This window comes from Bolinopsis microptera, chromosome 7 (assembly GCF_026151205.1).
Source record: "Bolinopsis microptera isolate Bmic1 chromosome 7, MBARI_Bmic_1.0, whole genome shotgun sequence".
Lineage (NCBI taxonomy): Eukaryota > Metazoa > Ctenophora > Tentaculata > Lobata > Bolinopsidae > Bolinopsis > Bolinopsis microptera.
Window position 1 is genome coordinate 11,034,365 of NC_087078.1, and position 13,669 is coordinate 11,048,033.

At 39.4% G+C, this 13,669-nt stretch overlaps 2 protein-coding genes across 2 annotated transcripts; one reads left to right on the forward strand and one right to left on the reverse strand.

Moving 5' to 3' along the window:
• Window positions 1-482: 482 nt before the first annotated feature.
• LOC134818077 (leucine aminopeptidase-like) lies at window positions 483-4,541 on the reverse strand. The gene is made up of 4 exons (XM_063827491.1): window positions 3,543-4,541; window positions 2,541-3,389; window positions 1,865-2,016; window positions 483-1,742 (listed from the first exon to the last, which is right to left on the reverse strand). Exons 1-4 carry the CDS (start codon window positions 4,242-4,244, stop codon window positions 1,499-1,501), a joined length of 1,947 nt encoding a protein of 648 aa, XP_063683561.1. The 5' UTR covers window positions 4,245-4,541; the 3' UTR covers window positions 483-1,498.
• Window positions 4,542-8,443: 3,902 nt separating this feature from the next.
• LOC134818408 (uncharacterized) lies at window positions 8,444-12,762 on the forward strand. The gene is made up of 9 exons (XM_063827931.1): window positions 8,444-8,927; window positions 9,323-9,415; window positions 9,627-9,832; window positions 10,240-10,585; window positions 10,688-10,898; window positions 11,010-11,145; window positions 11,353-11,673; window positions 11,876-11,991; window positions 12,206-12,762. Exons 1-9 carry the CDS (start codon window positions 8,804-8,806, stop codon window positions 12,405-12,407), a joined length of 1,755 nt encoding a protein of 584 aa, XP_063684001.1. The 5' UTR covers window positions 8,444-8,803; the 3' UTR covers window positions 12,408-12,762.
• The last annotated feature ends 907 nt before the right edge of the window (window positions 12,763-13,669 follow it).

The window sequence follows — 13,669 nt, forward strand, 5'->3', positions numbered from 1 at the left end:
TTCAGTTTTTAGTAATATTTTTTTAGATCAGAGTTTGAGAGAAAGGACTATATCTGCAGTTTTATCTGCAGTGTTTACAGATAAAATCTGACTCGTTTGTTTTATTCAATGTACATTGTACATATTAAAAAGACTGTTTTACTGCCTTTGAGAATGCTTTTTTGTTCGTTACGCTGAAACCAAATATTAAGCTCCGTTCATTGATCAAAAAATTAAATTATCATCTCTGAGTCTGAGTAACTAAATCTATTGTGTTACTTTGAATAGAGTTTTTAAAGACCCTCTTGCTAGAACCTAACGGTTATTTATATTTGATTATAATGATTACTTTAAATCAATTTATTGTTGATATTTTGGTTTTGACATTGTTTAGCTATCAATTTTCTACTTTTGTCATTTTGTGTTGATATGCTTGTTTTATTAAGAGTTTCTCCAAATTATCTGTAAAAAAATTAAAAACATAAATTAATGTATTTAAAGTAAATTTTCTAAAATAACATGAAACAATAAAGATAAAAATAATTAATAGTTCAAAATGAAATCAGACCCGTAATAAGGGCCCTCCTCCACCGAGATTGTAAATAAATTATAACCTAATTTGAATAACTGTCATTATAATAAATAAAATAACTCTCCCTCTCTCCAAAGCTTTCTGTAGGTGTGTCCCTTATTTCCAAATCTTTAAACAATTATTACATAAATTATCTAACTAATGATCATTTCGTTATTTAGGTTTAGATTCTCTGATTTCGGCTGCACTCATTAGAACATAATGGCATCGTTAGGTTGAATGTTCATTCGTTGGAATACATAAGATTATATTTATAGAATTTGCGGGTGGCGGAGTCAGATGAGGTGATCGTGACTAAATGTGACACCACGACTAAAGCCAAAGATAGAATGGTTAATCATCTAACCTTACGTTACTTTAACTTAAAGTGCACTTATAGGAGCGTTAATGTCACAAAATTCCACGGTTAACTTCGCTATAATATTAACAATACAATCACTTCTTACGATAAAACGAAGATGTTTTTATTTAATATATATATATAAATAATTTGATTTGTTGGGATTGTAATGTACCGTCTTATGATATTTGTCAGTCTGAATAAATAATTCTCTGACACTTAGTCGACAGGTTCTGCAGCATTTTGTCGCATAAACGGAAATGATAGTTCAGTAAAAACCTGATTTACTTTAAATTCGGACAAAAATGTCCGGTAAATTGAAGATCCCGGTTTATTGTGTTATTTGGGGCACGGTAAAAATGTGTTTAAATGCAGTAATACCGAGTCGTAATTCTAGTATGCTTAATTTATTTAATATTCATAATTTAGGGCTCCGCATCAATCTAATATTTGGCGCACTCACTGAAATCAAATGTACGACTGTTTCCGACAAAGTGCTGCAGACCATTCTACTAATCCTAACAATATCAGTTTGATCCACGTCTTACCGCTGTTGCTATATATGTTTCCTCAACACTTCCAGCCTCTCAAGGTTCATAGAAACCTATGAAATACTCCGCATAACTTGTCAACAAACTCCCAATATAGCCCGGATATCTGGAAGTATCGTAGGAAGTTCGGAGGATGTTCGCGAACACGCCCCGGAGTCTGAAGTCTACGGGAGCGTCTAACAGGGAGAAGACCAGCTCTAATCTAGCGTTCTCTGCAAAGAAGACGGGAGCTGCAGACATGGTGGAGGTGTGGTTGAATCTCAGCGCTATACTGGCCCACCTGATGAATTAGGTCGGTTAAAGCTTTAAAATTCAACTGCAATACTTTAATTCAAATGCTGCTAGGTCCCAGTTCATTTTAGAAAGAAAACTTAACAGTTAGCTGCAATCTATAAAACTCACTTTGCGAACATTTCAGGATCACTCTCAGTCTTCTGACTGAACTTGAATGTCTTATCCAGACGGTTTAGAAGAATCTTCCAATTTTTCAGCCTCGTCTCGGTCATGTTCGCACGGTTTATTACCGTCTTCATTCTCTCCAGTACTATCATCATCTGAGGTATTCTTTGTTAATAACTTTCTAATACAATTACAGAGAAACCTTTAAACACCATACCAGCTGAACCCAAAACTTCTTTGCAAATAAGCCATGGCCCGAAAAACAAAACATTAATTTTCAGGCATGTAAGTCCTGAATTGAGTTGGTACACTTGTGATTCGATCCGGTATTAGAGTTCGGTTCTTAATTTACAATGACAAATTATCTTGTGAAGTGGAACCGAATTGTCAATACCCATTGTTCTCATGTCATTGGTATCTTGATTTTCTGACAAGGATCAGCTATCATTACTTTGTCATTACTTTGTCATCATTACTTTGTGGATACATGACTGATTATTAGCTAGACACACTAACTAGCTTAGTAGGGTTATTAACACAGACACAACATTCTTCTTCACACAGATAACCTGACGGTAACTATCACGGTACTTGATCTATTTTTGTCTACATTATCTCTTTTCATCTCCAACTCATTGACGTCCCGCGAAAGCGAAAATTACAGACAGATTCAAGTTACCTGGGAATGAACGTGGCCAGCCTTGTCACCGAGTAGCCCAGTTCTGTGGTCATAAGCTTCTGCTATATCTTTCAGCTTCCACGAAACCGTCCTATTCCTCTTACTCCTGGTCAGAATCTTGTAAATTTCACTACATTCCTCAAATATCTCCGACTGGTAAAATTTCACCGGAACTTTGGTTGAAGGACGTTCCAGCCACACAAATATTTCCCTCTCGATATCCTTAGCAGACTCAACCCCGAACTGTTGGTACAACATGTGCACGAAATCAGCTGTATCTACAGACTGGTATCTGTGGCTATCTAGATATGATCTGAGGCCCTGGTCTACTTTCTCTCTGCTGGTATGGTTAGCCAGGTACTCTAGAAACAGTGACCCCTTGTTGTAGTGTATGTAAGTAAACCCGTGAAACGGGTGATCCTCAAACAGATAGGGTGTTAGGATCTTGTACTTGGCACTGGCACCTGTGTAACTCTCCAGAGTTTTCTTAAGGGAGGTGTACCGGTCCTTTCTGAGGAATTTCCCGACTTCCGGGTTCTCGTAATACTCCTCCATCAGTTCCAGCTCCTCAAAGGATGTGATACCTTCAGCTAACCAGGCGTCTCCAGCGTATTTAGGAGTCACCAGGTTCCCAAACCAGCTGTGTATCATCTCGTGAGCTATTATGTTGGAGAAGATGTAGTTGGGTCCTGCTAGGTCGTTAAAGTTGAGGACCGTACTGGAGATGTAGTTCATCGCTGGGAATTCCATTCCTCGGAACATGTACCCGGGAGGGTTTAGCACTATGTCGTATCTTAACCACTCGTATCTCCCGTATTTTCTCTCGCAGATATCCATCATCCGAGGTATCTGAGGGAAGGGGGAGTTTAATTATAGGCGGGGTAAATTGCCCTTCAAGTTTATCAAATAATGAGCAATGTTTGCTTCAATTTTCATCAGATCATCCCAAAAGAAAACCAAATGCTGATTTAATCTAAGAAGAACGTGCTAATTGCTACCCACCAAATCAAGAATCCCACTAGGTCCCACTTTTTCCATCAGACTCTTTTCTCCCCAGACTCTGATAGGTGGCACCGCTAACCCTGTATCAGTCCCCAAACCTTCACCTCTAACATCCACACTCACGATATCAGCCACAGTGATAGCTATAAGATACGGAGGGGTAGGTATTTCCTGTCTGAAGCCCACAGTTACCCACCCTGACTCATCAGTACTTGTAGTTGTGATGATAGCGCTCATCAGGACCGTGAAGGGCTCCTTGACTCTGATTGTAGCATGGTAAGGGAACTTCAGGGCGGGTGTGTCCTGACAGGGTATCCAGCCTCGAGCGTTGGAAGGCTGTGTGTTTGAAACCAGGAAGTACTTGTCCTTACTGTGAGTTTGGAGGGGAGGGATGAAGTGAAGAGAGGAAGTTTTGTCCGTGACTGAGTAGTGTATCCTGAGCTTGAACTGTCCTACACTTGACATAGGGTCGTTTATCTGTAGAGCACATTGGAGCACTGACACCACGTGCTTATCTACACAGGAGGTTGTGAACTCTAACTTCTCTCCTGTCTCTACGTGTTCTACCTCTGTAACCGTTACATGAGGCCCAATATCCAACACCAAACCTGGACCCACGCTAGAGAATTTAGACATCATCCAGGAGGGTTTGATCTTGACGAAAGTAGTCTCCACAAACCCTGATAGGGTTCTGTCTTCCATGTCAACGGTGAGGTGAAGTGACTGGTATAGAGTCCTGTAGCTGTTTATATCTGCGTAAGTGTGGTCCCGGTGATCAATCCTGAGGCTATCTAAGATAAGCTTGTAATCTACTTCGGCCCAGTCAATTACACTTTCATTATTATCTGATCCTTCTCCCACTTCTTCTCCCACTTCATTCCCACTTCTTCCCCCACTTCTTCCCCCACTTCTTCTCTCACTGGCTTGCCATCTTCCAAAGCAAGTACCGTCACAGACACAAATATTAAGAACAATAAATACCGGGCGGTGTATAACCAGGCCATATTCTCACAGCAGATACACGCAACAATACCAAAATGGAAATAAAATGCCCGGCTCCTGAAAGCCGTGCGGGGAGGTTAACAAGATTATAGAGGAGGATCCTTCACTGTGTTTAACCCTGTCTGGCAGTAGGTATAGAGAGGAGACGACTAAGTGAGTGAGTTCTCACCTATTCACACGATTAGATTCTCCTTCTGCTGTCATGTTCTGCAAGTGGATATTAATCATTGCATGTTAACGTCATGCAAGCTACGCAATTGCTGGGGGTTTCAGGGATATTTCAGGGATCAACAATCGATTCATTTAGCTATTTAGAGACATGACAAACCATTGTATATAAATCATGGCCAAATATATCGGCCTGATTTAGAATGTGATATCACGGTGGTTAGTCTGAATCATGGTGGTTAGTCCAAAGGTAAACTAATCTCACAATTTTAGGTTCTAATTGTTCTATTTTTATATATCGAATTAAAATTCTACAATCGGGACCAGAGGCCAAAAGGATCAGACCATTACTAATGACTAAGGATCTTACTGATCAAATTGATTTAATGGAAGTACAGCAAATAAACAGGAGCCGCTCCTTGTGCTTAATAACAAAGCATATTACTGATTCGGGCATATCCATTAATACCTTACAGCTGTAGGTGAAGGAAAGTTTAATTGGGTTAAAAAACTTGGCTAGATTTTTCCCAACTCTAATAACACATTACAGCACAAACAACGCACCACAGAAGTACTATATATGTTTTAATTACATCACAATTACAATCAGCTATAGAAAGACACTCGTGCGTCACTCCGTGCTTTGTAAAGAAACAAATTTCAGTACCGATACAAAAAACGAATTGTGCAGCACACATCGGATTGTGGGGGAACGAAAAAGCAGATGAGCTGGCCAAGCTTGGCACTATCAGTGAATCCACTTTGAAGTGTCCAATTCCACAATCCTACATCAAGCGTCAAATCGACAACAAAGTCAACAGACTGAATCAGGAAACTTGGTCAACTGACGGTCCCAGACACACCAAACTGACACTCGGCCACAAGCACGCCAAAATCATCAAAAACCTCAACACTACACTCAGCAACAACAGACAAGATTACAGAACTGCAGTTCACCTCATCACGGGTCACTGCGGCCTAAACAAACACCTTCACACCATTTGCAAATCAAACACCAGTGCTTGTCCTATGTGCGGGGACGGAGAGGAAACTGTCTCACACTTCCTTGGACAGTGTCCGGCTATTGCCCAAATTAGAGGTCAATATTTCCAGGACTACTACCTCTCTGTCAATGACATATTCGACAACCAACACATCACCACAATTGTCAATTTCACAAACCGCACCAAACGCTTAATTGTGCCGGAAGAGCTGGATCAGACCGGGGTGACTTAAAGTATTATCTCATATGCTGTCTCGTCTCGTTTTACTTTTCCAAACCCAGCTGGCATTTAAGCGTATCATTTTGACTCATATAACATCCTACACCACCCTCCACCAATCACTCTGATCTCACCGGCAACCTTCCCCAAGGTTGCCACACCCCAGAGGTAGGCAGAGCATCTCAATGCTATCCTCTCGTGGGCTATCATGGCCCAGCCTCTCTAAAAATAAAAAAAATAAAAAAAAAAACGAATTATTCCCGAGGAATCAGCCACATATTTGAAGATTAGAGGGAGAAAAAAAATCGAGTGACGAATACTGGACGTGTTTTCCTGATTCTTCTCAGGAATTTCACTGTCTTGGGTAATGTAATACCTTCTTACTGCAGGAAAAGTCAGGTATTCCTTAATAATGAGTAACGACCTCCGCCGAGCCCCTATCTAAAAAATCTGTATTATTGCTGTATTATTGCTGTGAACGACTGGCCCAGCCATGTAATTGTATCATATTCGGAATATTTAGAATTCTAGTGAATATTTCAAACTTCATCAAACTCCGGTATTATGTTTTCCATTACCAATCTGAGGGAAGGTGTTAAATTTCTGCAGGAATTAACCGGAAAATTCCCACGCTTCTTCTAAACATTCCGGTCATGGTGGGGCTACTTAGAGTTAGATACTCCTTAAACAAGTAAAAGCACAGGATCTTAGAGTTAGAGAATGGTTTCCCGAGTGCAATGCTGGTCTTAAACTAAAATTTTAAAACGAAAAATAGTGTCCGGAATGTCTGAATAGTAAACTTTATTTTAATGTACGAAGCTCAACTAGCAGGAACTAGCAGGAATACTGATTTTAGTAGGAACTAGCAGGAATACTGATTTTAGCAGGAACTAACAGGAACTAGCAGGAATACTGATTTTAGTAGGAACTAGCAGGAATACTAGCAGGAATACTGATTTTAGTAGGAACTAGCAGGAATACTAGCAGGAATACCAGCAGGAATACTAGCAGGAATACTAGCAGGAATACTGATTTTAGTAGGAACTAGCAGGAATAATGATTTTAGTAGGAATACTAGCAGGAATACTGATTTTAGTAGGAACTAGCAGGAATACTGATTTTAGTAGGAATACTGATTTTAGTAGGAATATACTAGCAGGAATACTAGCAGGAATACTGATTTTAGTAGGAACTAGCAGGAATACTAGCAGGAATACTGATTTTAATTATGCACAAAGAGAAATGCTATTTGCTAATATGCAGTTTTGTGGAATCGAGCAAATATTAAATAATAATACATAAAAAACATGAACAAAGAAATGAGTTAAGATTATTTTGGATCATTTCCAGTGTAATAATCGAATACATATATTGATATATCGAGTGACGAATACTGGACGTGTTTTCCTGATTCTTCTCAGGAATTTCACTGTCTTGGGTAATGTAATACCTTCTTACTGCAGGAAAAGTCAGGTATTCCTTAATAATGAGTAACGACCTCCGCCGAGCCCCTATCTAAAAAATCTGTATTATTGCTGTATTATTGCTGTGAACGACTGGCCCAGCCATGTAATTGTATCATATTCGGAATATTTAGAATTCTAGTGAATATTTCAAACTTCATCAAACTCCGGTATTATGTTTTCCATTACCAATCTGAGGGAAGGTGTTAAATTTCTGCAGGAATTAACCGGAAAATTCCCACGCTTCTTCTAAACATTCCGGTCATGGTGGGGCTACTTAGAGTTAGATACTCCTTAAACAAGTAAAAGCACAGGATCTTAGAGTTAGAGAATGGTTTCCCGAGTGCAATGCTGGTCTTAAACTAAAATTACCATAACTCAGTTAGATAATTGTTTTGAAGTCTACAAAACTGTCTAAGTCTCTAAGATTGGATAAAGATGTTATGATAGAGGCCTTGAACAGTTGCCCACGCCCCACAAATGTCCCCACCAGGGATCCTTACTCCCGATAATGATATTTTACTACAACTTTCTTACCCTACTCCCCATATTTTACTACAACTTTCTTACCTTTTGCTTACTTTCCGTCTCTGTCTCGCGAGGCGCTGCAAAGCACCTGCATGGGGGCTGCACCAATCCAATAGTCACGCAACGCAATAAATGTAGCTCCTTTATAAATATAGCTCCTTTCAATTCTTAGAAACTGATCCAAGTAGCTGGAATCTAAACAATGATTAGCGGACGGTATGCGATTATTTAGTTTTAAGACCACGGTGGGAACGTTCGTGGGACTATTTGAACAATGATCGAAACGATCCAAGTAAGGACTGGAGGCTTATTACGGAAATTGGTTATGTCTTGTGTCCCTAATTTGCAGCCAAGAAGTCACCCTTCATTCTATTTGTGCAACAGTACGGGTTCACTCGAGCATTAGATTTAATTTTATTTCTACAACATAATTCTGCAAATAAATCTAATTTGGGATATATTCACCAAACCCAGCGGTCGCTCTTACATCTCCCCGCGTACAGCATGCTGAGCTTTTAATTCCAAAATGTCACGTATTTGTGTGTTGTTGTTGTGTTTAGCTGTGCTCTGTTCTGCTCAAAAGAAAAAGAACAAGGGAAAGAAGAAAAACAATGCAGCTACCGACGAAGACACGCCTGCTGAAGTGAGATTTGAAGAAGATTCTTCTCCTGACAGCGACGAGGAAGGCAACTTTAGAGCAGAATTACCAAAATGGAGTGTTGCGGAGGATCGGGAGAAGCTGACGGAAACAGAGGACCTACTTTCAACAGAATACATGAGGGACCGTGTGGATAGGGGTGTACTGGATGGCTTCCCAAGTGCTGCTAACATAGACAGCTACAAAACTACCTGACTCTTCCTCGACTTGGAGGTGGGGATGAAGAGTGATGAAACGGGGGTGGACGAAGACAACCGTTTCTTAAGACTAGGTGGACATGTGGATATTTATTACGAGAAACAGGACCGGAGTGCTGAGGAACCTATGATCCTCGACTCGTGGGGTTGGTAGTGTTTATTGTTTGACTGTTCATAATTTAATTTCAGATCTAAAACCCCCCGAATAAACCAGAGCATCCAATCACAGTCATGAAACTCCCTACGGTCCCTGTTGATGGATCACTTCCCTACAAAATGTAGACTTTCCTTATTTGACCAATATTTTCAATTATTGATATAGGATTTTTCATGGTTTTTAATATTACTCTCATATATGAGACAAAAGAAACGCCATCTTATTCTTAGGACGCGTGGAACGACCTAAAAAATATAAATACGAATTCAAAAACCTCAAAATATCCAAGTCATCACTGAACACTAAGAAATGTTACTTAGGCAAAGATAAAACAACAAGAAACAAATTATGATACCAGAAAAGAACAAATAATAACATTTACAGGTCTGGAAATAAAGCAAGTTCGCGTCTCGTACGATGGGAGTGAATCGTTTTCAGTGATTAAGTACGTAGATCATAATCTAAATCAAGTAAACGGTATGTTCACACTTCCTTTAAAGTTAGTTTTTACTCTGACAATATATTTAATATACTTTATAATTAAGATTTGCGTAAACTATTTATAGGCTAGTCGGTAGCACCAACAAAATGTTTAGCTTATTATTATTTTACAAGATGATGAACAATAACCAGTTAAAAAGCCTTGCAAAACTCGTTTTCTTCAAATTCACCACAATTACAACCTCAGCAAGTGCAAGGCTGGAACTCAACGTAGACTCTAACGAAGACGAGGGTATCTTGAGGATAGAATACTCCGCCACAAACTCTACCTCCCTCCGGTACTCCGCTCTGGAGTACACACCTTTCTCTGAAGACGGCCCAGTGCTTGCGGTATTGAACAGACCGGGCATGGCTAGAACATGGTTACCGTGTCAGGATACCCTCCGTGTCAAGGTATTTAGTTTGATCTGGTGTCGCGCTACCTGTACGCTACCTGGACTGTAGTGCGACACGAACTCTAGTGCGAAAGAGGGAGGTCTTGTCGAACTTCAGGTTTCGCATTACAGTACGTGTCGCACTACAGTACGTTTACCATTTAGTTTACTATTTGGTTCTGTATTTCCTTAAATGGGCATCACGTTTTACATTTGTATAGCTTTTTTCATTACTGTCTCCAATAGATATACTCATATAGATCAATACTGCAGCGTTTTTAGATTAATCTTAATGCAATTATATTTCTTCTTATTGAACTTGGAGTTATTTATATCTACACATACAATAAAAAATTATGAACCATGCTATTACTAAATCTAATATTTACAAAAACTATATCTAATGATGTTTGTACACGTTTTCAGACTCCAGTGGAAATGAAGATATCTGTTCCCCATCCCTACACGGCGTTGACCTCCGGTATCGATGTGTCCAAGCGTACTGAAAGTTTGTCTGATGATTTCCATTATGAGTCGTTCCAACCGATGCCAGTAGCAGCCGAGCAGCTGACCCTGATAGTGGGGAGGTTTGAGCGGTGGGAAGTGAGCGAGCGGATATCCGTCTGGACGGAGACGAACAGAAGGGAGCAGATTAGAGGCGGATTCCTGAGCGAGGCAGACTCAATACTGAAGATATGTGAGAGTATGGTAGGACCGTTCGTGTGGGAGCATCTCAACATTGTGGTGGTTCCTGACAAACTGGGATACAAGGGTAAGTGCTAGTTTATTAAGGGCTGTTCAAAATAAAAAATAAAATATAACTTTATCTTGACTGCAATTTACGTCTAACCTTATGAATGATAATTTGCTGCAGGTGAGATGCTAGGACCCAACACCATCTACCTGCCGGTATCCATGTTCCAAAGCTCCTCCTCTCCGATCGAGGACGACTCCCTGAGGGTTCAGGAGCTCACCAGACAGATGATGTACAGCTGGTTTGGGAACCTGGTTACTGCTCCTGCTTTACGGATTTCTAGGATTGAGGATCCAGATCGTCCATCCGTCCATCGTGAAGTGAATATTGGGTAAGAAGTATAATTTGTTTTCTGACGCATGGGAGGGGGTACTATACCTGAAAAGAGCTTTTATGTACCACATTTTTTGGTAAAAGTCCCTGAAAAACTAAAATTTTGCAGAGAAAGAAACATGTTGCGAGGAATAGCAGACTACCTGTCCTTCCACGCTACGGCTCAGTTCATGGACAATGACAGGCACCTGGCAGACTTCTTCTTTAAACGCTCCAATGAGGAGGAAGATGTGTCATCTGAGAAAGTACGTTTAGTTTATGTTTTTTTAAGCACTGCTCGACTTAATTCAATTATGAAGTGTACTTGTTATTTGAGTCGGGTGAAGCAATCTGAATTATGTTTTCACCACCATGTTGACATAACCATGGTTATTGAAACACGTTAATAAGATACAAAAATTCAGGAAAAAAATTAACAACAATTAATTAATTTCCGTTCTAATCACTATCAGATAGCAGACTTCAGTATTGTCATGAGAAAGCTTGAAGACCTTGTGGGAGGTAAAGAAACCATTACCAAGTTCCTGAGAATAATTGTTCTGTTCAGTGTTGCTGATGACTTCTCTTCTGAGCAGTTCTGGAACCTTCTTCAAACCTTATTCCCGGACAATGAGATTGATGAGCAAGCTCTTTCAAGACCGGGTTTGGTCCTTCGTAATCGTAATAGATATTTTGATGAATGCAGCGTCGTTTTACTCGCATGGGATCCACTTCCAGTGGAGGAGGAACCTGTGGTGAAAGCAGGACAGCTCAAAGAGCTTAACTATGCACAGGTGAGTAACAATAGAAATATTAAACATTCTGTACCGTTGGATCTTAGCTGTTGGACCTGTTATCCACATAGACTCGACTTGTGCGTAGTCAAATAGTTATAACTTATTTATGTACTGAAATTGGTAAAGTTATTAATTATCAAATTGAATAAATACAAAATAGGTTAAATGTGCGATTTTATCAACGATTAATTAATTACAGGTAGCATACATGCTAGAAAGTGGGGTATCTGACAGATTACCAATCGCAACAGTCAAGAAGATTACTAGCGTTTTGAAGAAAATGGGGATCTACCAAGACCCAAATATGTTCTACAGGTTGGAAAATCTTATTGTAGACTGTTTGACACCTTATTTTTCTTACTGTTAGAAGCTCAGAAAATTCGTGTAAACATTTATGAAAATTTAAGCAACACAATTCTATAATATTAATAATATTAAGTACGGCAGATAGTACATACTTTCTGAAGAGATTAGTCTTTCAAAAGTTCTGAAGTTAATTAACTTTTAAAAACTTAACTTCTTATTCTAGATGGGCCTTGACGGCAATAAAACTTGGAGATAGGAGCATTGAGGACGACGCTCGGGATTACATCGAGACAAACATGCGGAACCCTGGAGCTAGAGCTCTCTTTTCTCTTTTGAGTGAGAGGGCCGAGGATGGTGCAGATCGAAAGAAACTGAAAAACATCCAGAAAATGTTCGAAGAGGAAAGTTATGTGCCATGGAATTAGGGATATTAAACATGTCGTAAATGTAGATGACTTGTTGTTCGGAAAACGTCTTGACTAGGGCGAATATTTTATAACATATGATAAGCCAGATCGAACTTATCTTAATTATTATAATTATATAATTATGATTATATGTTACCTATTCATTATTATGACATGTACCCTGTGCATGTTAAATTATGCAGACAGTATAACTATAAAGTTGTAACTGTTTCATATTATGGCTATGAGAGACTTATTTTAATTTAGTTACTGTTAGTGGCCCCATTAAATTATTCTTGCTAACTTTTCGTTCCATAAACATTGAAGAAATTGTGAATTTATAATTGTTTTAAGAAACGTTTGTTAGAGAATGCAGACAATCGTTTCTTTTCGTTCTTTTTAGCTTGCTATATTTAAAATAACGTTCTTCCTAAATTTGAAACTGAAAGGGCCAAATCGAATGTCGAAGTGTTCAAGATGCAAAAATTTGCTTACTGGGCCGCGCTCAGCCTGTCATTCCGCCGAATCTCTATTTTATGTTTATGAACATAATAGCCTGAGGTCCCCAGGTAAGAATTTGCGTACCTTAGTCGCTGACCTGTACTGAACTGTCATCGGGTCCTAACGCTATTTTTAAGAGACGAACATTCAGCAAAAAGCCGGAAGTCGCTATCTCTAATCTTTCACTTTTGAAAATAGCCGGCCCCGAGCCGGTAAGGTTTTTTGGAATACCAATTATTACCCAAGCCAGGAGGGTCTATCTCCAAAATCAAAAATATATAAATAGCTATTTGCAAAATGTTTAAGTTTAACCATTAACGGGTGATACTCGTAAAATATTTGTTCCAAATATTTATAGACCGTTGACGAGTCAACTAGTTGATGGATGTTATGTTACTCGTCTAAATTTCTTCGAAGTCTAGTAGCGCGCGCCGCTTTCTTCTCGAAAGCGCCGGGCCAGAACAGTAACAATGGTCAAGTCAACTAGGCGCGCGTACTCTTGATCATTGATCGGTTATAAACTATTGAAGTTACAAAAATGTCTTCACATGCAAAAATAGCGTTTCCTTCCCAGGAGAAAATTGAGGACTTTGTAGATTTTGACGGATACTATTTAAATTTCGTCGAAGTAGCGCGGCGCGTAGTGCGCCGTGCTTTCTTCTCAAAATGCATGAATGTTATCAAAAGGTGCGCACTGCACGATAAAAATAAATTTGCTCGGACGCGGATTTTCATTTGACCATTGTTAATGGTAGGTGGTGCGCAATCGACAGTGAGCC

Coding starts and splice junctions, on each gene's coding strand:
- LOC134818077 (XM_063827491.1), bottom strand. CDS start 4,244: ATGGAAGACAGAACCCTATCAGGGTTTGTGGAGACTACTTTCGTCAAG. Junction 3,390..3,542: donor CTAGTGGGATTCTTGATTTG/GTGGGTAGCAAT, acceptor CCCTTCCCTCAG/ATACCTCGGATGATGGATAT. Junction 2,017..2,540: donor CTGGCCACGTTCATTCCCAG/GTAACTTGAATC, acceptor AGAATACCTCAG/ATGATGATAGTACTGGAGAG.
- LOC134818408 (XM_063827931.1), top strand. CDS start 8,804: ATGAAGAGTGATGAAACGGGGGTGGACGAAGACAACCGTTTCTTAAGA. Junction 9,416..9,626: donor TAATCTAAATCAAGTAAACG/GTATGTTCACAC, acceptor TTACAACCTCAG/CAAGTGCAAGGCTGGAACTC. Junction 9,833..10,239: donor AGGATACCCTCCGTGTCAAG/GTATTTAGTTTG, acceptor ACACGTTTTCAG/ACTCCAGTGGAAATGAAGAT.